This window comes from Vicugna pacos, chromosome 32 (genome assembly GCF_048564905.1).
Source record: "Vicugna pacos chromosome 32, VicPac4, whole genome shotgun sequence".
NCBI classification, from domain to species: domain Eukaryota; kingdom Metazoa; phylum Chordata; class Mammalia; order Artiodactyla; family Camelidae; genus Vicugna; species Vicugna pacos.
In genome coordinates this window covers 10957048-10982254 of record NC_133018.1, presented here as the reverse complement: position 1 = coordinate 10982254, position 25207 = coordinate 10957048, and the positions used below count along the sequence as shown (strand labels likewise).

Sequence of the window (25207 nt, the reverse complement as noted above, 5' to 3'; positions counted from 1 at the left end):
TCCTTTTTTTTTAACAGGGAATGGGGCAGAGAAGTCAGCCAAGGAAGAGTTTGCCTGAGGTCCCCACCGAGCATCCAAGAGCAAAGCCAGGGTACCACAGGTACAAGAGAAGGTAGCCTAGCCTGGAAGCATCCTTAAACTGGGGACGCAGGATCAGGACCCCACAGTTTCCCAGAGTCTGTGCACCAGAACTTGAGAGTCAAAAGTGGGGTCAGGCATTCAGGTACATGGGTCTACCATCGGACCACCAAGTCCATAACTCACCCCCTAAAACAAAAAAGCTGCAACCCCTCCCCCAGCCCACACTACCATCTTACTTCTGCTAGGCAGATCCTCTTGGTCCAGGCCATTGGAGGGAGCCAGCGGGGCACCGCCACCCTCATCCAAGGTCAAGATGAGGGGAACGTCATCATCTAAACTCACAGCCATGTTCTCCTCTCCTGCAGTTCTCAGGATGTGATGTCCAGAGCTTTAAATAGTCTCTGCTTTGAGCTCCCGATCAAAGCCACGGGCTCAGAGGTGCTTCTCAGAAACTCCTCCATCAGAGGCATCTTCTAAGGGTTTGGAGGATTAAAAAAAAAAAAGAAGAAGAAAAAGAAGAAAGAAAACTATCAAAATACAACCATTACTGATGAAAATGTTTTGGAATTAGGTAATGGTGATGGTTGCATAAACTTACGAACATAACAGAAACCACTGAATGGTTCCCTTTAAGATGGTGGGTTTTATAGTAATGTGAATTATATCTTACTAAAAAAGGAGTTTTGCAGTATAATACCACTAAAATATGAGGAGAGAACTCTACAAGAACTAACACTGAAAAGTTAAGGGTAATTCTGTCTGTACATTAAGATTATGGCTAATATGTTCCACCTCCACCCCTCTTATCCCTTGTTCGTGTGAGTCTTATAGAGGTCTTAAAGACTTAAAATATATACACATGTATATATATATATATATATACAACCATTAAAACAATAGTAGTAAGTACTCAATGAGTACCTACTATGTACCAGGAGCTCTTCTGGCAATTTTTAGGTAAAGCTGATGGAAACTTCATAATACATAGGTAGGATTATTATCCCTCATCACACAGGGAGAGACTTAAGGCTCAGAGAGGTTAAGTAACCTGCCCAAGAACCCACAGCTGGAAAGCCAGGCTTTGAACTGACTCCGGACACAATCTGACTCCAGATCGGTGCTCCCAGCCCCTATGCCTCCAAGTCCCAGCCCAGGTTTTCAGGCAGCACGGAGCCCCAATGACCTAAAAAATGTTAGTGTGTCAGCTCATCTACACTTGCCCCTATCATTCTTATACAGGTAATATTCTCTTAGATTTAAATAGTTCAGGAAAGGGAAGAGACTAGACCTTTCTTTTTTAAGTGATGTCCAGAGTCACACAGCAAAAATGCTCATTCTGAACTCCCAGTCCAAAACGGTCAGAGCCAGCCTATGACAGTTCCTATTTATACACATCCCCATTTCTGCTGAGAAGGACCAAAAGAAAAGCAACACTCAGCAGATCTGACAGCAGACCTTTGAACTTGAAAACAGCAGCAGGTTCCTTCCTCAAACTGTGGCCTTCTAATCTCCATCAAGTTTGCTTCCAAACTAACGCACTGAATGGCAGCCCGGCAATTTACTTCCCTCACGAATCACCACAATCCGGGCAGGCCACTGTGAGTCAGTATCTTCTTAAAATCAGGCAGTAAAAGTGATCACTGTTCTTTGCTGCCAAGCGTGTAGGGCCCTGCCCAGCAATCTTCCTGAGATTTTTTTTTAAGTTGCCTCCAGATTTGGGGATTAATTTTACTTTTAAATCTCCGTAGTGGGGAGACAGAAAAGGAAATCCCAAATGAGACACTACCATTTGGCTGTCTTAAGAATTATAGGTTTGTTTTTTTTTTCTCCTTTTGGCTTAACTTTGTATAACAGATATTTTCAAACATACTCAAGAGTAGAGAGACTATGTAAATGAACTTCCTGGTATCAACCACTCAGCTTTGACAATGATTAACATCTTGTCATTCTCTCCTGTATTTACTTGGAAGGCGGGAGAGTCTATTAACCTTCTCAACTCAAGAAGAGCTTTCTTAATTTTATCATTGTTATCATAATAGCCACCTATCTTTATTTACACTGTATAATATGTCTGTTTGCTTGTAATGCATGCATTAGCTCTGTGACTCTCAGCCGGAGTGATTTTTGCCCCCAAGGGGACACTAGCAAAGTATGGAGACATTCTTGATTGTCACAACTAGGGGGTGGAGGTGCTAGCAGGTAGAGGCCAAGAATGCCCAGAAGCATCCTACAGTACACAGGGGAAACCCACCACAACATAGAAATATGTGGCTCAAAACAGTGCTGCTCTTAGGAAATCCTAATTACCTAATGCCCTCACTTCACAGGTGAGGAAACTGAGGTTTAGAGGGGTTAATTTAACCAGCCTCTTTTAAGTAAACAGGAAGGAAGTAATAAAGCCCAGATTTCAACCCAGGCAGTCTGAATCAGGGACCCTCCCCCCCCCCTTAACCATTACTCTTCACCTCTTCCCAGAATGAGTCCCCCAGTTTGAAGGCAAAACCATCATCTTACAGAAAAGAAAAAGCGAAGCCCAGAGAGGAGAAGGGACTTGCCCAAGGTCACACAGTGCAGGACTCCTGAGTCCTAGCCCAGTGTTCCTTTTGCGGGCTTTGCTCCTCCATCTATAGAAGACCCAGAAGGGAAGGGTCACCCCTGGGAACAGGTCCCAGAGGAAGAGGGCCAGCAGCCATCCCGCTGTCCACTCGGACAGCCTGACAGAGCACGAGTCTCTTGCGGGCTACAGGGATATGAGTAGCTGACGGAGGTGAGGAGCAAAGATACGCGAAGTGCGCTGGCTCCTGTTCCACGTGCTCCGCTTTGCGCCCCCTCTCTCCGCCCCAGGCTTCCAGGAGCGATCCCACGCTGGGGCCGCCCCCAACCAAGGCTGGAGGGAGATGCGCGGTGATAACTTCCCCGCAGCCCCTCTGGGCCCGCCCTGCCCGCCTCCCACACCCCAACGCCCAGCTGCAACCCCTTACTCCGCGCCCTGACCCCTGACCCCTGCCCTCTCCTCCAGGCCATCCCTCGCAACCCTTGGATTCTTACACGAGCTGCCCCAGCAACCCGGACCACGCGCCGGGGTCCACACTGCGCAGCCCTGCCCGCCGGCGCCTCCGCCAAAGCCCTGAGCCCGGAGCTGTTGCAGCTGCAGCAGCCGCTGCAGCCACCGCCACCACTTCAGCCGCTGCCACCACGGCAGCTGCGCCAGCTCTCCCATCCGCCGCCTACCGTCCCCTCCACCCCGCCAGCCCCACCCCATTCCCCTTTCGCCGGGGCCTATTGGCTACCTAGGCTGTCATGATGAGCTCTGATTGGCCAAGCCTCACTTCCTCCCCAGTTCTGCCCGCTGCTGATGCAGGATTCCCTGCCTGCCTCCTTGAGAAGGGGTGGGACGAAGGAGCCCCGCCCCTTTCCTCTTCCCATTCTCCCCGCCTTACACGTTCAGCCCAACCCAGAGGGAGGCCCGAGTCTTTCAATTGGTGGAGGGTCAGAAAGACGGTGCTCCTGATTGGTCAGTCTTCAGCAGGTGGAGCGAACTGATCGGAATAAGGAATTGAATGGTGAAAAACAAAGTCAATCAGACGCCGAGTCCCGCCTTCTGAGATTGGTGGGTAACCTAGCAACGCAGGCACAGCGTTGGTTAATCACGAATAGAAAAACCTAAAGTCCTCCGAGCAGGTGAGTAACCAGGTGGGGAAAGGCTGGGGATGAGGGAGAGATGTTAAGTGGGGTCTCGCCCGCTATCCTTTGGCTCTCTGAGGGATCAGTAACCCCCCACAGCGAGCCTGTCCCCGCCTGAAGAACCCTGCTCTCCAGCCCCTGCCACAGTCTGAACCTCCCCGCAAGGACTACTGGGCATCCTTTTCGGTGTCTCCGCCTCTACTCTGCCCCTCCACTTCTCCACTTCATGATCCCTCTTCCTCATCGGTAAAACGTGGATGATAATAGTCAAGTGGAGTCACATCATAGTTAACTAATTTCAAATCAAACGCATGTTGGGAGGAGGAGGAGAGAGAGAGCACTTTTTTAGTCCCCTACCATTCTGCCTGGGGTGAGCATACAATGAAAGTCAGTGTTTAACTTGGGTAATTTTGATTATACCAATTTTGGAACTTAACTCCCATCCTTGTCCTTAAAATATTATTTCATTTACATACTTAAAACAAGGGCTTGTTGTGAGGACTAAATGAGGTTAAAGCACAAAGTAGGGGTTGCCAGGGGCCGGGGGGAGGGGGAAACAGGGAGTTATTTAACAGTTACAGAGTCTCAGTTGGGGATGATGAAAAAGTCCTGAAGGTAGATGGTGGTGATGGTTGCAAATAGATATGAATGTAACAATGCCACTGAATTTAAAATGGTTTTGATGGTAAACTTTATGTTATGCATATTTTTATCACAATAATAGTTTTTAAAAAGCAACTGTAACTCTGGACAAAACTATAGTGCTGTATTAGCACTCTGAAAAATCAAAGGCGCAGAACAAACTAAGAGCTTTTATTCATAAAACCAGTTTGTAGTGTATTTACCTGAGGCTTCTCTGGTGTCCCTATCCCCAGTTCTATCAGCGTAATAGTTCAACTAGGGTGGTAGTCCATGAAAACCAGTAGCTTCACTGTCACTGTCTGATAGAGCTCACTTGATTTGGAGGATTGTTGGCTAAAGTGACCATCTTGGTGGGAAGGAAACAGGGGAAGCCAGCAGCTCCAGTGGTCCAAGTTTGTAATCCTATTTGGCACAAACAATGGACTGAGAGCTTGGAGTTCCTAGTAGTGAGGCAGCCGTAGGGTATGTGATGAGTTCTCTGTATTTCCTGATTGACCAGAGGTTATGCACATGTATAGTAGAGACCAGAGCAGGCCCAGGCCACTTACACATCCCTGGCCATTGGAGCCAGTGCAGACGTGTGTGCTGAGTGCGTGCTGCACGCACCAGCAGTGAATAGCAGTGGCTCAAAGTTTGAACATAACCTCTGACCTACTTTTGGCTGAATATTAAACTATGTGGATACAGAGACGACCCCTAGGAAGCCAGATTTTAAAATATGAGAAAAAGAAAGTTGGGCAGAGACATCCGTAGCTGCACACTGGGGAGGAGACCAGGTTGACAGATTTAGCCCAGCAAGTAAATTACCAAACACTCAAGCAAAATAAGAACAAGAACAACAATCATTAGGAAGGAAATAATCAGAAGACAGAGTTGCTACAAATAAATAATCTTCCCTCTAAAATTTCCAGCATTCAATAAAAATTGTGAGATTTGCAAGAAACAAGAAAGTGTAAACATACTTGGGAAAAAAAAAAAAAACAGTCGACAGAAACTGCCTCTATGCGTCCCCAGATGTTGGCGTTAGCAGACAAAGACTTCAAAGAAGCTATTATAATTATGTTCAAAGGACTAAAGGAAACCATGTTTAAATAATTAAAAGAAGGTAAAATAACAATGACTCATCAAATAGAAAATACGTAGTATTCCAAAACAGACTGTGATAAATTAAGATGCAGCTTATAATCCCTAAATCAACCTCTAAGAAAAATGACTCAAAGAATGGTTTCAAAATCAACAGAGGACTCAAAATAGTGGCCTAAAAATACTTAACACAATAAAAGGCTGTAAAGAAATAACAGGAGAACAAAAGAAGACTTAAGACGAAACAAATTTAAAGAAACAGTAAAATGGCCCATGTAAATCCAACGATATAAATAATTTAACGTAAATTATTAAATGTAAATGGGAAAAACATTTCCATCAAAAGGCAGACATTGCCAGACTAGATTAAAAATGTGATACCAAACTATATGCTGCCTACAAGAGACCCACCTTAGATTCAAAGACACAAAGGGGCTCAAAGTAAAAAATTGGTATACCTGCGAAGGGTAACCATAAGACAGCTGGAGAGGCTACACTGCTAACAGACAAAATTGACTTTAAGACAAGAAATATTACTAGAACAAAGAGGGACATTGGATATATTGATAAGGAAAGTCAATGCATCAGCTAGACTGACCAAGAAAATAAGAGAGGAAACACAAATTACCAAAATCAGAATTAACTTAAAGGATTATGAGGAATATTTTGGACAACTTTATGCCAAAAAAATAAGACAACTTAGATGAAGTGGATGAATTCCTAGAAAGACAAATTATTAAAAGTGACTCAAGAAGAAAGAAAAATTGAATAGACTCGTAACAAGTAAAGAGATTGAATTCGAAATAAATAATCTTCCCTTAAAGTAAAGCCCAGTGCTAGAGGTCTTCGCTGGTGAATTCCATCAAATACTTGAAGAAGAAATAATACTAATCCTTCACAAATTCTTTCAGAAAATAGATGAGGACGGAACACTTCCCCACTCATTCTGTGAAGCCAGTATTACCTTGACGACAAGGCCAGACAAAGACATCACATGAAAAGAAAACTTTCGACCCAGAGTCTCACCAAATCTGGCCTATCAACTGCTTTTGTAAATAAAGTTTTATTGGAACACAGACATGCCCATTTGTTTACATATCATCTATGACTGCTTTTGCTCTCCAACAGCAGAGGTGAGTAGTTGCATCAGAGGTTCAACAGCCACCAATCCCCAAAGATTCACTATTTGGTCCTTTATAGAAAAAGTTTGCCAACTCCTGCCACAGACCAATATCCCTCAAGAACACAGATGCAAAAATATTAACAAACCAAATTTAGCCACATATAAAAAGGATTATACACTATGAGATTTATTCCAAAAATGCAAGGTTGCTTTAACATTTGATAAACTATTAATGTAATATGCCATATTCATAGAATAGGTGGAAAAAAAAAACGCATGGTCATCTCAATTGATGCAGAAAAAGCATTTAACAAAATCCAACATCCGTTCAGGATAAAACTCTCAATAAGTCAGGAATAGAAAGGAACTTTCTCAACCCAATAAGTGTATCTACAAAACATCCACAGCTAATATACACTTATTGGTTTCCCCTAAGATTGGGAACAAGTTAAGAAAGTTTGCTCTCATTACATCTAGTTTATGGAAGGTTCTAGTCAGTGCCATGATGGGAAAAAAGAAATTAAAGGTATCCAGACCAGAAAGAAAAAACGTGAAACTGTCTTTATTCACATATGACATCATCCTATATATAGAAAAGCCATAGGAACTCACACACACACACACACAAACTACTAGAACTAACAAACAAGTTTAACAAGGTCACAATATTTTAAAAATCAATTGTATATATTATAATAAATGTGTGCAACTAACACTCTGAAAATGAAATTAAAGGAACAATTCACAACAACATCAAAAGAATAAAATACCGAGAATAAAGTTAACAAACCATCGCTAAGAAAATTAAAGAAGATCTAGATAAACTGAGAGACATTTATGTTCATGGATTGGAAGATTCAATGTTGGGAAGATGTTTTTTCTCCCCAAAATGAGCTGGAGATTCAATGTAATACCTATCAAAAATCCAGCAGGCATTACTTGTAGAAATTAACAAAACGATCTCAAAATTTATAAGAATTCAAAGGATCCAGAATAACCAAAATAATTTTGAAAAAGAACAAAGTTAGAATAAAATTCATACTGCCCAGTCTCAAAACCTTCTATAGAGCTATAGTAATCAAGACAGTGTGGTATTTGCCTGAGGATTGCATATAAATCAATGGAGCAAAACTGAGAGATGAGAAATAAACACGTACATTTACTGTCAATTGATTTTCAACAAAAGTACCAAAATAATTCAATAGAGAAAAGATAGTCTTTTCAACAAAGGGTGCTGATACAAGTGGATATCCGTATGCCAAAAAATTAACTTAGACTCTTACCTCACCAATACATAAAGATTAACTCAAAATGGATCATAGACCTAAATATAAGATCTAAAACTACAAAAATCTTAGAAAAAAAATTAGAAGAAAATATTCATGACTTTGGGTTAAGCAAAAAGTTCTTAGATACAACACCAAATCACGAAGCCATCAAAGAAAAAATTGACAAATTGGACTTCATTAAAATTAAAACCTGAGCTTCAAAAGACATTTTCTTAAAAAAATGAAAAGACAAGCCATAGACAGGGAGAAAATATTTACAAATCATCTATCAGATAAAAGACTATATCTGAGAATATGTAAATAAGCTCTTACAACTCAATAAGAAAACAAACAAGCCAAGTTTTAAATGAGCAAAAGAAATGAAGAAACATTCAAACATCAAAGGCAGACATCACCAAGTATTGGCATATGTATGGAGAAACTGAGATTCTCATACACTGCTGGTGGGCACATAAAATGGTACAAACAATTTGCAGTACAGTCTGGCAGTTTCTTAAAAGAGTTAAACATACATTCTCCACACAACTAAGCAACTCCACTTCTAGGATTCTATCCAAGAAAAATGGAAACATGTCCACACAAAGACTTCTATATGAATGTCCTGAGTGGCATCATTAATAATAACCCCCAAACTGGAGACAACCCCAATGTCCTTCAACAGGCGAATGGCTTTTTAGCTAAAAAGAGGTTGGGTGTTGGTTTCTGGCCAAAAGAACATTGTGTGTAAAGAGCCTGGTGCTCTGAGCACTTTGGAGAAGGCCAGTGTGGCTGCAGCGCAGAGAGTGAGGGCAGGATGGCTTTGAGGTACGGCTGGACAGGTAGGTTGGAGCCAATGAGAAGAAATTTCATCAAAAGAGTGAAGGGCTTGGTACAGCCATTATGGAAAACAGTATGGAGATTCCTTAAAAAATTAAAAACAGAGTTAGCATATGCTCCTGCCACCCTACTCCTAGGTGTGTATCTGGAGGGAACTCTAATTCAAAAACATACATGCACCCCAGTGTTCATAGCAGCACTATATACAATAGCCAAGACATGGAAGCAACCTAGATGTCCATCAAAAGATGACTGGATAAAGAAGTTGTGGTATATTTATACAATGGAATACAACTCATCCATAAAAAAGAATGAAATAATGCCATTTGCAGCAACATGGATGGACCTGGAGATGGTCATACTAATGGAAAGAAGCCAGAAAGACAGAGAAAAATACCATGTGATATCACTTATATGTGGAACCTAAAAAAATGAGACAAATGAACGTATTTACAAAACAGGAACAGACTCACAGACACAGAAAACAAACTTACGGTTACTAGGGGTCATAAAGGTGGAGTAGAGGGATAAACTGGGAGTTAGGGATTTGCAGATACTAACTACTATATATAAAATAGATAAACAGCAAGGTCCTACAGTATAGCACAGGGAACTATATTCAATACCTTCTAATAGCATATAATGATAAAGAATATGAAAAGGAATATATATATATATGCTCACACACACACATACGTATAACTGAATTACTTTGCAGTACACCAGAAATCAACACAATGTTGTAAACTGACTATCCTTCAGTTAAAACAAAAAAAAGTGAAGGGCTTGATCCTTCTCACTCTTCATGTCCCCTGGCCCTACCAAGGCTTCAGTCACCATCTGTATGGCAATAGCTCTCACATTTCTGTCTCCTTTCTGAGTCTTTCTTGAAATCTACTCCGGACAGCCACCCGTTCCTGCACATCTCCTCGCAGATGTCCCACCTAGCAGCTGCTAGTCTGTACCATGCCTCGGTATGAATAAGGAAGAGGTGTCTCTCTGGGCACACACAGCTTCATAGTTTCAAGACTTGGTAACTGGACAGCACATTCTAACATCACTAAACCCACAAGCCCTCAGACCCTGCCTCTCTTCCAGTCTTCACCCTTTGGAAAAATACCACAATGACCCAACCAGTATCCAAGCCAGAACACTGGACATCAACCCTAACTCATTCTGCTCCCTCCTTCTCCACATCCCATCCTTCTCCTCATCTCATTCATTCTATCTTCTCAGTATTTCTGGAGCCCATCCACTGCCTTGTCCCTGGTTCTCTTCCCTGGACCACTGCGACAGCCTTCCAAATTGGTCCTCCTGCAGTCTTGCACCTGCCAACACTTTAACCACAATTTTCCATGCTGCAGATTTGGTCTTGTCGCTCGCTCCCTGCTTAAAATTTATTCCTCCCAGAACCTTCAGTTCCTCCCTTTGAGCAATGAGGGAAGCTGTTGTGGCTGAATTTTCTAACCCATCAAATCAGGGTGATTTTCTTATTCCCCGATCCACCACCACCTCCTGCTGTAAGGGGAGCAAGAGGAAGTGAGACTGGATAACCAGGCCAGGCCAGGCCAGGACAAAAGGTCAAGTTGGGAAAATGGTGGGCAAGTCAAGAGTAAGAAGGGGTGAGTTCCAAGGTCACTGAATATTAAAAACTTGTTGGAAGAAGGCAAGAACATAACCCACCTTCCCCTTTACCAGATTTCATCCTCCACCTAGAAAGCCCCAAACAGCTTTTTGATTGAAAGTCAGCATCAATATCTTCGCCTCCAGGCTGGATACGCTGCCGGGGGCATCCCAGCCAGAGCTCTGTTGTGGCTCTGGGCCAGGCACCCCTCGGGAACATGCTCCAGGCATTGATGGTTGGATGTAAATGGCAGGGTTTTAGCTTGGGGTTTTCACTTGATTTACAGTAAAAAACTGAATTGAAGGGGTGAGTCTTTCCTGCTGACTCAGTTGCTAAATTCCCCCCACGCACTTCCCTTTTTCCCAGAGCCCAGGGTTGTGAGGCCGATGCGCTACCTGATTTATCCCTCAAAAACTAACAATCATTCCCCTTTGAAGAGAGCTTTTAACTCTCCAAAGGCCTTTCCCATCTATTAAATCATCCCTTCTCCACCCAGCTCCCTTCTGATGTGGCTGGAACAGGTGTCATGTCCCCAGATGCCAAAGAGATAAAGGACCTACCCAGACTTGCTCCAAGAGCCCCTGGCAGGGGAGTGTCACACAACCCCGTCTCCTAAGACCCAGACTGTGAATCTGATCTTGATTCTGTGGTGGCTTATTACTTTTGTGTTGTTTTGTTTTGGAGGGGAGGTAATTAGATTTATTTAATTTTAGAGGAGGTACTGGGGATTGAACCCAGGACCTTGTGCATGCTAAGCATGCGCTGTACCACTTGAGCTATACCCTCCCCCAATGATGCCTTTTGGATGGTACCAATTTCAACTTGACAGAGCTGGGCTAGGCTTGGGCAAGCCTTCCTTTGAACCTGGATGGAGCACTGGACTTAGCATGGGTGAGGCCAGGAGTTTTATAGGGGAGCCAGGCCACTGTGGTCTAGAACAGTGGTTCTCAGCCACTGGCACCCCCACCCCCACCCCACAGGGACATCTGGCAATGTCTGGGGATACTGCATCCCCAACTGGTCAGAGTTCATGGTGGGAGAAGGGTGCTACTGGCATCAAGCGGGCAGAGGCCAGGGATGCTGCTAGAAGTCCTGCAACACACAGAACAGCCCCCACAGGAGAGAATCATCTGACCCAAAGTGTCAGTAGTGTGGAGACTGAAAAACCCTGCTCTGCCCTTCTCTGGTATTTTCACACACACAGACGCACACACACACGCACACATGCACACACAGTTTCCCTTCAAGTCCTAGGCTAGTCAGTGGAACTGAAAACAAAAGGGGTTTAAAAAAAAAAATCAAGGTTATTTGAGGGGGAGGGAATAGCTCAAGTGGTAGAGTGCATGCCTAGCATGCTGAGGTCCTGGGTTCAACCCCTGGTACTTCCAGGAAAAAAATAAAGAAGTACATCTAATTACCTCTCCCTGCAAAAAAAAAAATTTTTAAGTTTTTTTAAAAACAAAATCATTTGAAATACAGAGCATCAGGGGAAAGTATCTCTTTGTCCTTAGTTCTCAAATAATAAATAGCAGGAGGTTATACCCTATGACCAATGAAATGCCTTTACCATGGGGGCTTCTGAACACAGATTGTTTTTTTTAACCATAAAGCCGACAAAGAAATACATTTTCCTCCTCCACCCAGCACACACGCTTAAATACAAAACACACACGTTTAAACACAAAAGAGTACTTACTACATGCAGTGCGCTGTAATATTTCCTATTCTATTTCGTTTATTTTTAATGCTAGTCCCAACTGGCAAATTGATTTCACCACTCACAAAACGGTTCACAACCCTCAGTTTAAAAGACTCTTCTTGAGGGGTTCAATCCCCAGTACCTCCTCCAAGCAGAAATCAATGAATAAACCTAATTACCTCTCTCCCTCATAAAAAAAACAGTACAGAAGAATTTTCTTCAACATAATCAGTCAGGAAAAGCCAGTGTCTTAACATTTGATAAGATTGCGATTTAAATATAAATATGTATATTTTTTAAGTGGGGGAAGTTTATTTTAGAACCTAAATTCACTGCTAGGAAATTATTCCTTCTCTCTGAAACAGCCAAAGTGATACTATCCACAGTTGCATATAACCAGAAATAAACACTACAAAAGCTACACTGCCAAGAGAAGAATTTAAAATTGTGATGAATTAATTTGCAAGGAGGAGGAGACTGGAAAATGGTGAGCCGTTTCAGGGATCTCTGTCCTCCTCCATCACTAACAGAAAAATGTGAAGAATGCAGAAATCTGCAAAATTTAAAACAGAAATAGTAAAAAGGAGTAAAAAAAAAACGGATCCATTTTGGCTCTTTATAAACCTTTCTGCACAAAAACAAATATATATTATTTTGAGGAAAAATACATCTTATATGTTAAGAAGTAGTCAAATGTTAATATTAATTGTTTTTTTTTTTTTGGTGGAGGGAGGTAATTAGGTTTACTTATATTTTTTTATTCTTAGGGGAAGTACTGGGGATTGAACCTGGGACCTCACACATGCTAAGCATGAGTTATACCTTCCCTTCCAATTGTATCATTTTGAAAGTCATCATAAAAGCTAAACATTCTTGAGGGGAGGGTACAGCTCAAGTGGTAGAGTGGTTTAGCATGCACGAGGTTCTGGGTTCAATCCCCAGTACCTCCTCTAATAAATAAATAAACCTAATTACCGACCCCCCCCAAAAAAGGAAAACTGAAAAAAAATCTTAAAAAAAAAAAAAAGCTAAACATTCCTGGGTCAGGACTTCATTTCACACTCACAACAATTCTACCAAGTGTGGGTTCTGTTACTGTCCCCATATTACTGACAAGGAAGTCAAAGACACTTAGAGACTTTAAGTGACTCACCTAAAGCCACACAGCGAGGAAGTGGTGATCCCCTGGGACTGAACTCCGAATTTGTCTGACCTTGGAACCCACAAACTTAATCACCGTGCAGTAGGCTCTTTTTTTGCCTTTCAGCTTCTGAGATGCGGGTTCAGAAGGTCAAGTGAATTTGCCTAGGGTTATAGCCGTGGCCAGTGGCCAGCAGAGAGATGTTCTTGACAACCATCAGCTTAGAATTCTGTCCCCGGGAGCCCATTCCCTTCCAACCTCAGCCTCTGTTAAGGGTCCTCTGTCTCCAAAGCGCGGGATAACATTGCAGCCCGCGGTCACAGAGCCATCACCACCGATGAGATCCCGTCTGTGAATACCTCCAGTGTTCACTGCTACAGCCCCAGCCTGGGAACCTTTTGCAAGCCAAACGGAATCCACAAAACATGGGTTCTCAAAAAAGACGACAGAGGATTGGGTAATACTTCAAAAGTGGCGATAGGAAAAACACAAAAAAATGCAGCTAAACCATGAAAAAACCAAAACAGATTTAAATCTTTTATTTTAAAATTCCAAGCCCCGAGTTAAGGGATGGGAAAAAAAATCCATAGACCAGATCCTGGCCCACCATTTTTCACTATGAAAATGTGACACTGGGGGAGAGTGTTGCTGAGCGGTAGAGCATATGCTTAGCAGGCAAGGGTTCAATCCCTGGTACGTCCTTTTTTTAATATATATATTTCTTTATTTTAATTGAGCTGTAATTCACATATCATAAAATTCACCATTTCAAGTGCCTGATACCTCCATTAAAGTAAATAAATTAACTACTTTCCCTTCACCCCCCCGAAAAAATGCAAATCAAGTCTAGCACTTATATTTATCAATAATTTATGACATGATATAATATGTTACATAAATATATATAACAAATATGAATATTCATATCTATCACTGTTAATTCGATTGACTGCTATAGGAATTGAATTTTGAACACATCAGTTCTCTACATCTCTACGGGACAGGACTCATTGAAACTGGACCAGCAAAGGATGATTCTACTATGTTCAACATAGAAGTCAATCTTAAATTTGACAGACTGGGCAGAATAGCGGCTGTAGGGTGCAGACTCCTGAGACAGACCCCAACTCTGTCACTTACTAGGTGTAAACTACAGAAACAGCTAGACTCTCTCTGCCTCCCTTTTCTCTCCTGTAACACGGAGGGAATAAAAGCACCTACTTCATGAGACTGTTGTGAGGAATAAAGGAGTTAGTTCATGTAAAGCATTTAGAACAGTGTTGGGTACGCAGTGAGTTATCAAGAGCTAGTATTTAAATGGCATTCTTTAAAATGAGAGGCCCTCCACCCCTACGTACACACACTCTCTCCAATATTTTTTTTAACACCCTCTGACCTCTCCACGGACCAGGGCTGGATTTGTAGGGTAGTCATAGGTGTTGGGTTTTCATCTCCTTTTTCTCCCCAGGGGATAAAATATATATAATTTACCTCAAACATTTTTTTTTTTGCCTTCAAAATATTCCAAGAGCGAAAGTAATAAAACATCCAACAAGCCTATTTGAATGAAGACGAGGTCTAATTTGCATGATAAAGATACATTTCCATTTATAAAGTTCATCAGCAGAATTAATGACAAATAAAAGGAAGATCCAATTAAAGTTCCCCATCCATTAACAACCTTGCTTCACTCTCAGGGCAGGAATTTTAAAAGGAGAAATGATTTAAATATTAAGGTTGGTGGCATTAAGAAGGACATGAAATGATCATATTAGAATTCAAGGAAAAGAGATTCTCCAGTGATTTTTGTCATCAGAGTCAGACGCGTGTCCCCCGATCCCAGTTCCACCGGCTTTTTCTCGTTCACCCAAATGAGCTGTCAGGAACTGACAGGCATCGTCATAATCAAAGAAAACAAGTTTGCCCTTTAAAGCAAAAGAGGTAATTTGGCTGAAAGCAAATTGGAAACATTTCCTATAACGTTGCATTTCCAGCCACGCTCTCTGAAGAATTCAGGCGTTTTGATTTATGCTAGAGAGCTTTGGGGGCTGATGCAGAGAAGTGCGTTCATTAAACACTTTGTTCACATTCATCCTGTGGCCGCGAGGCAAAGATCCGTCATCCTCAGAGAGGCTGAGGAGGCTCCGTGGCTGTCCCTAATGTTATTTTCAGGAAAAGCCTTAAGGAACATGCAAGACTGACTGGGGAGCAAGAAGTGGGTGGGAATCAAAGAGATGGCACAGTGATGCCCTTCTCACCTCAGCCCTCTGCTCCCAGAGGCTCCCGATTTGGGAGCCATTTTTCCCAGCCAAGCACCTGACCTGGCTGCCTTTCTTCCTGTTCTTTGTCACATTAGGTGTTTCTCTGATTCCCTCCCTTTCTCTCTATTTACTCTCTGCTTTGGGAAGCTGAAGGTATCTTTTGTGGCTTCAGGTATCACTTCTTTCTCCCCTAACTTCATATCTCCATCCCCAAGGTCTCCCTGGAGCCCCCTGGACCCGGTGCTGTCAGTTGCCTGGAGTATTTTGTCAGCTAGAGGTCTTTGATTGCAAGCAACAGAAGCTGACCAAAATGGTGAAGGGAAAGCTGAAGAACCAGGTCTCTGAAAGGATAGCAGCCAAGGAAGTAAAAACACCCCAACTGGTCTACCTGCCAACAGACCTTTCTCTATGAATCATCCATTACAACAGATCCTTCTCAAGCATCTGATTGTATCCTGTTACACTCTTCCTGAAATCAAAATGGATCCTAATTTCCTACAAGATAAACTCCAATGTCCCCACTCTGGTGTTGATGGCGGGTCATAATCTCCACCTACTCTATGAATACAGCTTCATCCCCTGCCTTCTGTAGTTGCTGAACCTACACGTGTGCATGTTTCATATCCCAAACTAGGATATAAACTCTGGGAGGACAGGAATTAGACCTTGCATCTTTTTTTATACCCCCAGGGGTTCAATAAATACCTGAATAGGTGACTACAGGGATGATCTTTATTGCAGGGAGCAAGAGCAGATGGAAGCAGGCCAGTTAAACTCTTTAATCACCCAAGTGAGCAATATTAAGGCCCTTACTCGATGGCGGACAGGCTGCTGAGAAAGAAGTGGACTGGGGGCTATCAAGGAGAGAACACAGATAACTGGGTGGTGCACTGGATGCGGAGGGGAAGGAAGAGTGTGGGTGGCACTCAGGATTCTGGCTTAGGCGACGAGGGAGGCAGAACTGCTGATCGTCAAGACAAGGGATAAAGAATCAGCAAGGTGAGGGTGGGGACGTGTTGGGGTCCATCTTGGACACAGTATGTTGGGAGGTCCAGCCGATCCTGGGCAGTAGGCATTCACTAGGTCTGGGCTAATAATATTAGTTATTTATTGAGCACTGACAACGTTCAAGATCTGTGCCAGGAACTTCCCATCGAATCCTTGTTTAATGGCTGAGGAAGCCCAGGGTCCCCCAGCAAGGATCTGAACCCTAGTGGGGCTGCTGCAAAGCTAGGATATCATGCCATATATGCCACATGAATCACTGATTCCTGATTGCCGCCGTAGATTTTTTTCTTTCAAATAAGATTTTAGTTTTGTAATAATTATAGGTTTACAGAAAAGTTGCAAAGGTAGTTCAGAGAATTCTCATGTGTCCATCCAGCTCCCCCTGATGTCAGTATGTTACATAACCATGGTATGTGTCAAAACTAAGAAATTAACATTGGTACGATGCTACGAACTCAACTTCGACTTTATTTGGGTATCACCAGTTTTCCTGCTAATGTCCTTTTTCTGTTCCAAGAACCAATTCAGGATGCAATACTGCATTTAGCAATATAGTTTTTAAAACTGTATTCCAAAGTCATTGTTCAGCCCCATCCTGATTTTTTCAAATCCATTCTTAAAGTCCAATGCAAATGGGCTGTGCTGGTCCCAGTGCTGTTTGCCCTCAGCACCATTATTTGCTCTGTCCCTCTTCTGCTCTGTGTCTCAGGCAGCCACCCCCGCAGGATGCATTGCCCAGGCTCCTTTGTCAGCTGGTTTCCCACAGGGTTTGGCCAATGGGAGGCACTGGTGTTAGATGGGAGGATGAGAGGATGGGAGGAAGGGAGAAAGGCAGTATTTCTCCCCTTCTCTCTGCTTTGGGCTGCGTTTCCGGCAGTGGCCGCAGGGGCTATCGCTCCTCCTGGACAGGAAATGGCTGTGGCTCCGGCTTCCCCTGGGTGACCCCAAGCCCCAAGCTCACCCCCTCCTCCTCCTGCGTGGCTTCCTGCCATTGACAACTGGGTGGCTTCCCCTTCCCCCCGACTGGCCTGTCAACTCTTTCATCACCCCATGTAACCGGCTTGCTGTGTTTAAACACTTGGAATGATGTATGCATTCATGGGTGGTCCCTGCCTGACACGTGTGCCTGAGACCCACCTCCACGCTTGGTCCTCCTGCCCTTGGGGCCCTGACACTGTCACAAAGCTAGAAACTGCTTTCCGTGACAGGTTCTGTGTAAAAGCTGTGGAGCTCCTACGATGAACTCTCAGTGTCAAGGGTTGACGGCGGCTGGGGTCACGGCAGCCAGTCCCGATGTCAGCGCGGCTCTGCTAACTGCTCACTCCTCCCCTTTTCAGGGTTGCCAGAGACAATACATGGAGGAGACCCAGACAGTCTACCAAGGTCTCGATCTCTCAGGGCGCACAAAGGCTGCTAATAAAATGGCTTTGGACATGCTCGCCGTGGCCCCTCTCTACCCGGGCCCTGACGTCAACAAAATAAGGCTGATAGCAGAGACAACCAAAAAGTCAACCACCCCGCCGAAACTCTTGGTCCCCACTGAGCCCAAACTCACCACCATTGAGACCAAGAGGATCATGTCCGTCCTAGACGACACCATCCACAAGGTGGAGTTGGTGACCCTGCTGTCATACGTGGCGTCCAATCCCGAGGATCTGGAGGGGATGCTGGGGGAGGACATCATGAAGGCAGTGAGAGAGCACGGGCACCTTTGCCAGATCCTCCTGGATCACGTCGGTTACCTGCAGGAGGAAGAACGGCAGTTGCAGGGGGAAGATGTGTTCGAGGATGAACCATGGTTCCGAGACCGCCTCCTCTCCATAGAGCTGCAGAGATCCCACCTCCCACCACTTGTGCAGCAGGTCAAAGAATCCACCAAGGACATCGTGAGACTCCTGCTCAATAACCCCCAGGCGGCAGCCAGTCTCCTGCAGGTGCAGCCACTGGGCAGAAGTGCGGAAGCCCAGAGTTTTATTGATAGCCTGATAGAGCTCCGAGGTTTCCTGTTTGAGAAGCTTCTCACTAGCCCCATGGAAGCCAGAGAGAAGGCTCATTTTGTACAGGACATCAGCAGACGGAATCGGAGGAACCAGGAAATCATCGACACGCTGGAAAATGAATTGGCAGCATGCGTGAAGAACAGGGATGCAGAGGTATCACTGGACAGCATAGGTCATGTTATGGAAGGAGCCCCGGGGAGGGGCCCAAATCTTTCGGCAGTTGGGTTTTTCCTCAGTGATTTAAATAGCTGTTTTCATTCATTTACTCCACATATATTGTTTTGAGCACTTACCAGTTGCCAGGTCTTATAAAGAAAGCCTACATGGTTCCAGCCTCATGGAGTTCACTGCAGGGAAGGCAGGGCTTAAAGAGCTGATTTAATTACAGTTTTGAGAAGTAAAGGGAAGGGTAAGTATAGGGTGCTATAAGAGAGTGTTAGAAGGGGAGGGTATAGCTCCGTGGCAGAGCATATGCTTAGTATGCACAAGGTCCTGGGTTCAATCCCTGGTACCTCCATTAAAAAAAAAAAAAGTGTTACAGGAGACCTGAACTTTGAACTCAGGAAACTCAAAGCCAAGACCTGAAGGAGAGGGAGTGAACCAGGCAAGTGAGGTAGGGAGGGACCTTCCAGGCCAGGGGCAGGCAAACCTTCGGCTTTGCTGGCAGATCACACAGGGCCTTGGACGCCTAATCAGGGAATATGGTCTTTGTCCCGAGGGCAAGGGGTAGGTGGAGGGGTGGGAGGGGTGGGAGCACCAGAAGAATTTTTAAGAAGAGAAAGGATAACATGATCCTGATCTATTAATAACCACTTGGGGACACATATTCTTTATATACGTTTTCTCACAAAAGCCTTTAAAAGTCCCTGGGAGGTGGCGTGTAAGTTGCTAAAACAAAGAGCCTCAAAATAACAGTGGCTTAGTCAAGATGGAAGTATATTTCTGTCTAGGCAGAAAGAGAAAGAAAAATACCATATGATATCACACATATGTGGAATCTGAAAAGAAAAGAAAAGAAAAGAAAAGAAAAGAAAAGAAAAGAAAAGAAAAGAAAAGAACACTATGAACTCATCTACAAAACAGAACCAGACTCAAGACATAGTAAACAATCTTATGGTTACTGGGGAAAGGGGGTGGGAAAGGATAAATTCGGGAGTTTGAGATTTATAAATGTAAGCCACTATATATAAAAATAGATTTAAAAAATATATATATATGTATATATTTCTGTCTAATAGGGAGTTGGCATAGGAGCTCTGCTTTGTAAAATTGTCAGGGGTCCTGGTTCCTTCTGGCTGGCATCTTTGCCATCACCTACATGGCTCCTCTGTGGACCGGGAAGGTTTCCCCAGCTTTCTTCCAAGCTGTCGCCACCGGTCCAATCAACAGGAAGGAGAAAAGGGGAGGAGGGGCCTTTGTCCTGCCCTTTTGGGAGGCCACCTGGAATCAGCGTACAGACAGTTCTGAGCTACACCCAGTGGCTGGAGATGCTGGGGAAAGTGGTCTATAGCTGGGGCCACGTTCCCAGTGAAACATTCCGCTGTACAGCCTTTCTAGGGAGAACAGATCCTGGGGAACAGCCAGCCAGTGCTACCGCAGGCATTTTCATCACCCTGTGACCCACGAGAGGTCGTGGTTGGCCTCCCTCCCCGACGCAGGGGTGTCACCTAGGGACAGGGGCAAGACACACAAGTGGCTTTGCTGGTCCCACTTGGGTGGTGGAAGCAGCTTGGGGCTGCCAAGATGGACAGATCCGGGGTCAAATTCCGTTTTGGCCAGGTGGGCACATTTTATCAGATCCATCAGTTCTCGCCGTGAAATAAGGAGGTGACACCAATAAGGTATGTTTTGTTGGGGTTGGCAGGGCGGGGGGATCCACACGCAAAGCTCTGGCTGCCAATAATACTGCCTGCTCCAAAGCCAACACCTGGAGCGTGAAGACTTGCCCACAGGACAGACTTGCCTCAGACCCGCCCCCCAGCACTCCCTGCGACAGGCAGTGAGCTCAGAGCCCCCGCGGCCCCGCAGCCAGCGGCCCCCAGCCGAAGGCTCAAGTCTCAGAAGGAGACTCCAGAGCGTGTGATCAGCCTTTGGAGTTTACTGACGGGACAGCCCCACCCGCCCACCCCAATTCCTGTTTTAGAACCGACTGAGGGCAGGGGCCAAGCCAGGTCCGCGAGGGGACAGCTGGGTGGCAGTCCCTGCAGCATGTGTTTATCTCACGCTCCCAGCACCATGCGGCGTGTCTCTGCCAACTGGGCACTCCCTGACTGTGCCCTGGGCGGGCGTGCCGCAGCTGTCCCTGCTGTCCTGTGGCCTCACTCCGGCACACCTGTGCACTTCACTCATACCAGGAAACAGGGTGGTGGCCACGAACATGGGCCCTGGATCAGACAGAGGCGGCTTCAGATTCCAGCTCAGCTGCACAACCCGACAGACAACTCGATCCCCACTGAGCCTCAATTTCCCGGTCTCTAGTCAGTCTGTCCTCGTCCTTAGCCAGGGCTGGGGGTAGGGTTTGGCCAGGCAACGATGCTCTGCCCTAAGGGAGCCACAGTCACACCAGCCTCCCCTGGGATGATCGGTGATGACAGAGGTGTTAGCGGACCCTCTCTTCTTCCTGGCCCAGGTGGAGAAGGAGAACTTTGTGATCCAAGAACTGAAAAACCAACTGCACCAGGTGTGCAAGTTCTCAGAAAACAGCCTCCTTCGCACCAAGCTGGAGGCTGAGAAGCAGCAGAAGGCAGACTTCCGGGCCTCGCAGGCCAGGGTGGCCAAGATCCAACAGGACATCCTGATGCTGCGGTCACAGTTCCACAACCTGGTCTCAGAGAACTGGGAGGCGGAGCAGATGCTGAGGAAGGTGCCCTGGGGAAGTGGGGAGGGGGCGGAGGGAGGGCCAGTGTGCAGGGCAGGGCAGGGCTGCTCCAGCCACCCAGGGAGCAGCTCCATTCCCCCCCACAGGAGGACACTGGAGCAGAGGCAACCCCAGGTTGAGGCCGCATCCATGGGGAGGCGGGAGGGAGCGGCACACAGGCCCAGGGGCTGTGGGGCAGAGAGATCGGGAACTTAGGCAAGTTCCTGAACTCCTTTGAGCCCTTGAGGAGAACACCCACCTGTCCTGCAAAGGAAATGACAGAGCACACAAGCCTCTGGCAAATCCCTGAAGTCCTTCTGAACCTCGGTTTTCACGTCTTTAAAATGAAAGTGATTCAAGAGGCCTTAATGAGTTAAAATGAGAATTAAATGAGATGACAGGTAGAGAGAGCTGGTCCCTAGTAGGTGCTCAATAAGTATCATTTTTTCATTTGCCTTCTCCATCCTCTCAGCCAGAACCCAGGCCAGGTGTGTGCCCCCGGTTTGCTTCCAAATCCCTTTCCTCACAAAGGTTCCCCGATTCATTTTAGCCTCATGACTCTTTTGAGCATCTGATGGAAGCCACAGTCCTCTCCCCATAAAAAGGCATAGATGCACACACACATAGTGCTGGACAATTCCTGGGTCACAGGCCCCTGAAGCCAGCCCGTCCATGGGGCCCAAGTTAAAATTCTTGCTCTGTAGGATTAAGAAGCTGATTTATTTTTTTAATTGAGGTGAAATCCACATAACATAAAATTAACCACTTTATTTTTTTTTAATGGAGGTACCAGGAATTGAACCCAGGACCTCGTGCATGCTAAGCATGTGCTCTACCACTGAGCTCTATCCTCCCCGCCTTAAATGAACCATTTTAAAGTAAAGAATTCAGTGGCACTTAGGATATTCACGATGTTGTAGAATCGCCACCTCTATCTAGTTCCAAAACATTTTCATCACCTCCAGATAAAACCCTGTACTCAGTAAGTAGTTTCTCCCCACTCTCTCCCCTCCCCTCAGCCCCTGGCAACCACTAGTCTATTGTCTGTCTCTATGGATTTGCCTGTCCTGGATGCTTCATGTAAATGGAATCAGACAATATGTGGTCCTCATGACTGGCTTCTTTCACTGGGCGTCGCGTTTTCAAAGTTCATCCACATAGCATTCACCAATATTTCGTCCCTTTTTATGGTTGAATAATATTCCATTGTATGTACAGGCGTTAATCTTTTAAAAACAAAATTAGATCATGTTCCTCCACCGCACCTAAATCCACCCCCTTCCCAGCTTCCATCCCTCTTACACTAGAAACCAGACTCCTTCTTCTGCTGACACTTCCCCCATGACACGGCGTCACTCTGATCTCACTGGGACCATGCTCCCCCTCAGCCACGCCATTCCAGCCACACTGGCTCAGTTCCTGTTCTTTAAACATCACAAGCTTGTTCCCACCTCAGGGCCTTAGCAACTGCTGCTCCCTCTGCCCAGAAGGTCCTGGAGCCAGACTGCTGGCTTCCAGTCCAGGCCCTACTACCCGTTAGCCTCACGATCTTGGGCCAAGTGAGTTAGCACGTCTGATCCTCCATGTCCTCATCCTTGAAGTGGAGGAGAACCTACCCCGTGGTGTGGATTCAGTGGGCGAGGTGTGACGTAGGGCCCGCTGATACAGAGCCGGCTCCGTGCCATTTATCACTAATATCAGCCTTTCGAACAATGACTAATTGAATTTTTTTTTTTAGAAAAAATATAAAGTGGAGACGGAAATTGAGAACTGGATCCAGAAATATGATACGGAGATGAGTGAAAAGCAGGTATCTGTCTGCCTGAGTCTCTCAAGTGTGTTGCCCAAGATCCTCTAGGAATGGGGGGATGGGAGGAGAAGCTCTGGATGGTCCGTGGTCAGAGCCTCCCCCAGTGGCTTCTCTGCCCCTTCCTTAGGCTCAAGGGTTTGTCTAGCCTGGGGCAGTGAGGGGAGAGGTGGGAAAGGAAGGATCCAGAAGCTGTGAGCCACTAAGACGTGCCTGACACCAGGCCCAAAGATGGTGGCTCCACCTAGTGTCCACATCCCAGACTCCCTGTTCCCTTTTCCCTCAGCTCCCGCCAGCACCTCCATCCCCACAAGCCAGGGCTCATCCCCGCCAGACTCAGGTGTGAGCTTACCTCCACCACCTCACTGTCACTCAGAAACTTTCTACCGAGTGCTTGAGGTGTGCCAGGTGCTGGGTGACAGTGGCAAAGGAAGCCCCTGTCACCACTCAGAGGTTCTACTCTGGAGTCACTTACTCGCTGCGTGTGAAGCAAGGGACTTGACCTTTCTGAGCCCATTCCTGCACGTGATCAACCGAGACAGTGACACCCACACTGCGACCCTGGCGGGGATTCAATGAGGCACTGTTGTCACAAGTGCTTGTACAGCACTGGATCTGGCCTGGAGGAGGCGCTCAGGGAACGGCCGCCTATAAAACGGGGTGCCCTCAAGCCTCCACCCAGCTCTGTGATAACATCAGTGGCCCACAGCCCCGGCTCTGGGGCCAGGGAGGCTTGGTGAGCACTGGGGGTGACATCAGCCTGTAGGAGCGGTCCAGTGTCAGGCGTGCTGTTCAGAGAAGGGCAAGTGGCGCCTTGCTCTGTGTGACACGAGTGCTCCAGGAACGGGGAGACACGGGAGGCTGTGCTCTTGTTTCTCTGGTCCCGATGAGGGCAGTGGGTTACTTGCTGGCAGAGACCAAGTCCACTTAGCTCTGTGTCCTCTGGAAGTACTTCACTTCTGGTTGATGCTTGGTTAAGGTTAGTGGAAGGGAGGAAGGGAGGCAGGTGTAAAGTACAGGAGAGGCTGTGGTTAAATATAAGGGAGAACTCGGTCCCCTGAGAAAGGTCTTCTCTGGGTATCTTTGTGAAATGGACAGCCAGTATTTTTTATGTCCCCACTGTGTGCCTGGCGTCACACCTAGGACATTGCGTCCACCCAGTCATTTAATCCTGGAAACAGCTCCTACTCCTGCTCCGGGTTTGGAATTGTCCCCATGTCTCAGATGAGGAAAAATGAAGGTTATTGAAAGGTGAAGCCCCTCGAGGTGTGGCCAAGCTGGAATGATTGGGAGACCAGTCTGCCCAGCCCACAAGCCGCATTCTTTCCTTGTGCCTGAAATTAATTCCTCCGGGTCCCTCCACAAGCTCGGATGGACCGCGTCACCTCTCCCATTCTCATCCGGGCCTCAGGTACAGGAAGGCTTAGCGTCAGTGGCATTGCTGGGGCAGAAGCCCCTCTGGGAAGGGTGGGAATGTGTGCAGAAGAGGGTGGCAGGCAATGCACCGTGCCTGGAGATCCCCACCCCCTGACTCTCCCCCCAGGACGAGTACCAGGAGCTGGACATCATCCACAAGGAGGAGAAACTCCAGCTGGAGGAGCTGAAGCAACGGTACGAGGTGCTGATGGAAGAGTTTTCCCAGATCCAGGCCGAACAGGAGATTAACACCAAGAAGAGGCTGGAGGCCGAGCGGGAGATGGTGCGCATGGTGCGGGCCGCCACTCTCATCCAGGCCCTGTGGAGGGGCTACCTGGTCCGTTCCATGCTCAAGTCCAAGAAGAAGAAGCGGGGCAAGAACAAAGCGAAGGATAAGAAGGGCAAGGAGAAGGGCAAGGGCAAGGGCAAAGGCAAGGGCAAGAAATGAGTCCTCCCCACTATCCCTGCTCAGACCCCTGCACTCCCCGTGACCTCACCTCTCAGAGAGCCAGCCCGGAAGCCCCTGGGATGGGGAGCCCTGCAATTCATGGCTTTAATGCTTTTTGAAAATTAAAAACCATTTAAACCACAGTCTACAAATAAACTACACTCTACCCTGGGCCACTGGCTGCACACACGTCCGTGCTGCACATGCCGTTTCCAAGGGGAACACGCA

General features: G+C 46.0%; 2 protein-coding genes across 4 annotated transcripts in view; one reads left to right on the top strand and one right to left on the bottom strand.

Moving 5' to 3' along the window:
• TPCN1 (two pore segment channel 1) overlaps positions 1 to 3326 on the bottom strand; it is a 56362-nt gene extending 53036 nt beyond the window's left edge. The window contains exons 1-2 of the mRNA XM_006204778.4: positions 3130 to 3326; positions 318 to 554 (exon numbers count right to left, since the gene is read on the bottom strand). Of these exons, the coding sequence (XP_006204840.1) occupies positions 318 to 429 (112 nt within the window). The 5' untranslated portion in view covers positions 430 to 554; positions 3130 to 3326. The remainder of the gene's footprint in view (positions 1 to 317; positions 555 to 3129) is intronic.
• A 90-nt stretch (positions 3327 to 3416) lies between these two features.
• DRC10 (dynein regulatory complex subunit 10) lies at positions 3417 to 25122 on the top strand. Of its 3 annotated transcripts, none has more exons than XM_072953279.1 (6): positions 3417 to 3762; positions 15659 to 15780; positions 17789 to 18604; positions 21081 to 21314; positions 23047 to 23118; positions 24659 to 25122. In XM_072953279.1, exons 2-6 carry the CDS (start codon positions 15754 to 15756, stop codon positions 24977 to 24979), a joined length of 1470 nt encoding a protein of 489 aa, XP_072809380.1. In that variant the 5' UTR covers positions 3417 to 3762; positions 15659 to 15753; the 3' UTR covers positions 24980 to 25122. The 3 variants fall into 3 exon arrangements, with proteins under 3 accessions (XP_072809380.1, XP_072809381.1, XP_072809382.1); XM_072953280.1 differs by having other exon boundaries at positions 15659 to 16442; XM_072953281.1 differs by lacking the exon at positions 15659 to 15780.
• Positions 25123 to 25207: the final 85 nt, after the last annotated feature.

What these genes read in the sequence shown, in the direction of transcription:
- DRC10 (XM_072953279.1), top strand. Translation starts at nt 15,754, where the DNA reads ATGGTGAAGGGAAAGCTGAAGAACCAG. An exon ending in AGGGAAAGCTGAAGAACCAG is followed by an intron (nt 15,781 to 17,788) that starts GTCTCTGAAAGG and finishes TCCCCTTTTCAG; the next exon opens with GGTTGCCAGAGACAATACAT. An exon ending in TGAAGAACAGGGATGCAGAG is followed by an intron (nt 18,605 to 21,080) that starts GTATCACTGGAC and finishes TTCCTGGCCCAG; the next exon opens with GTGGAGAAGGAGAACTTTGT.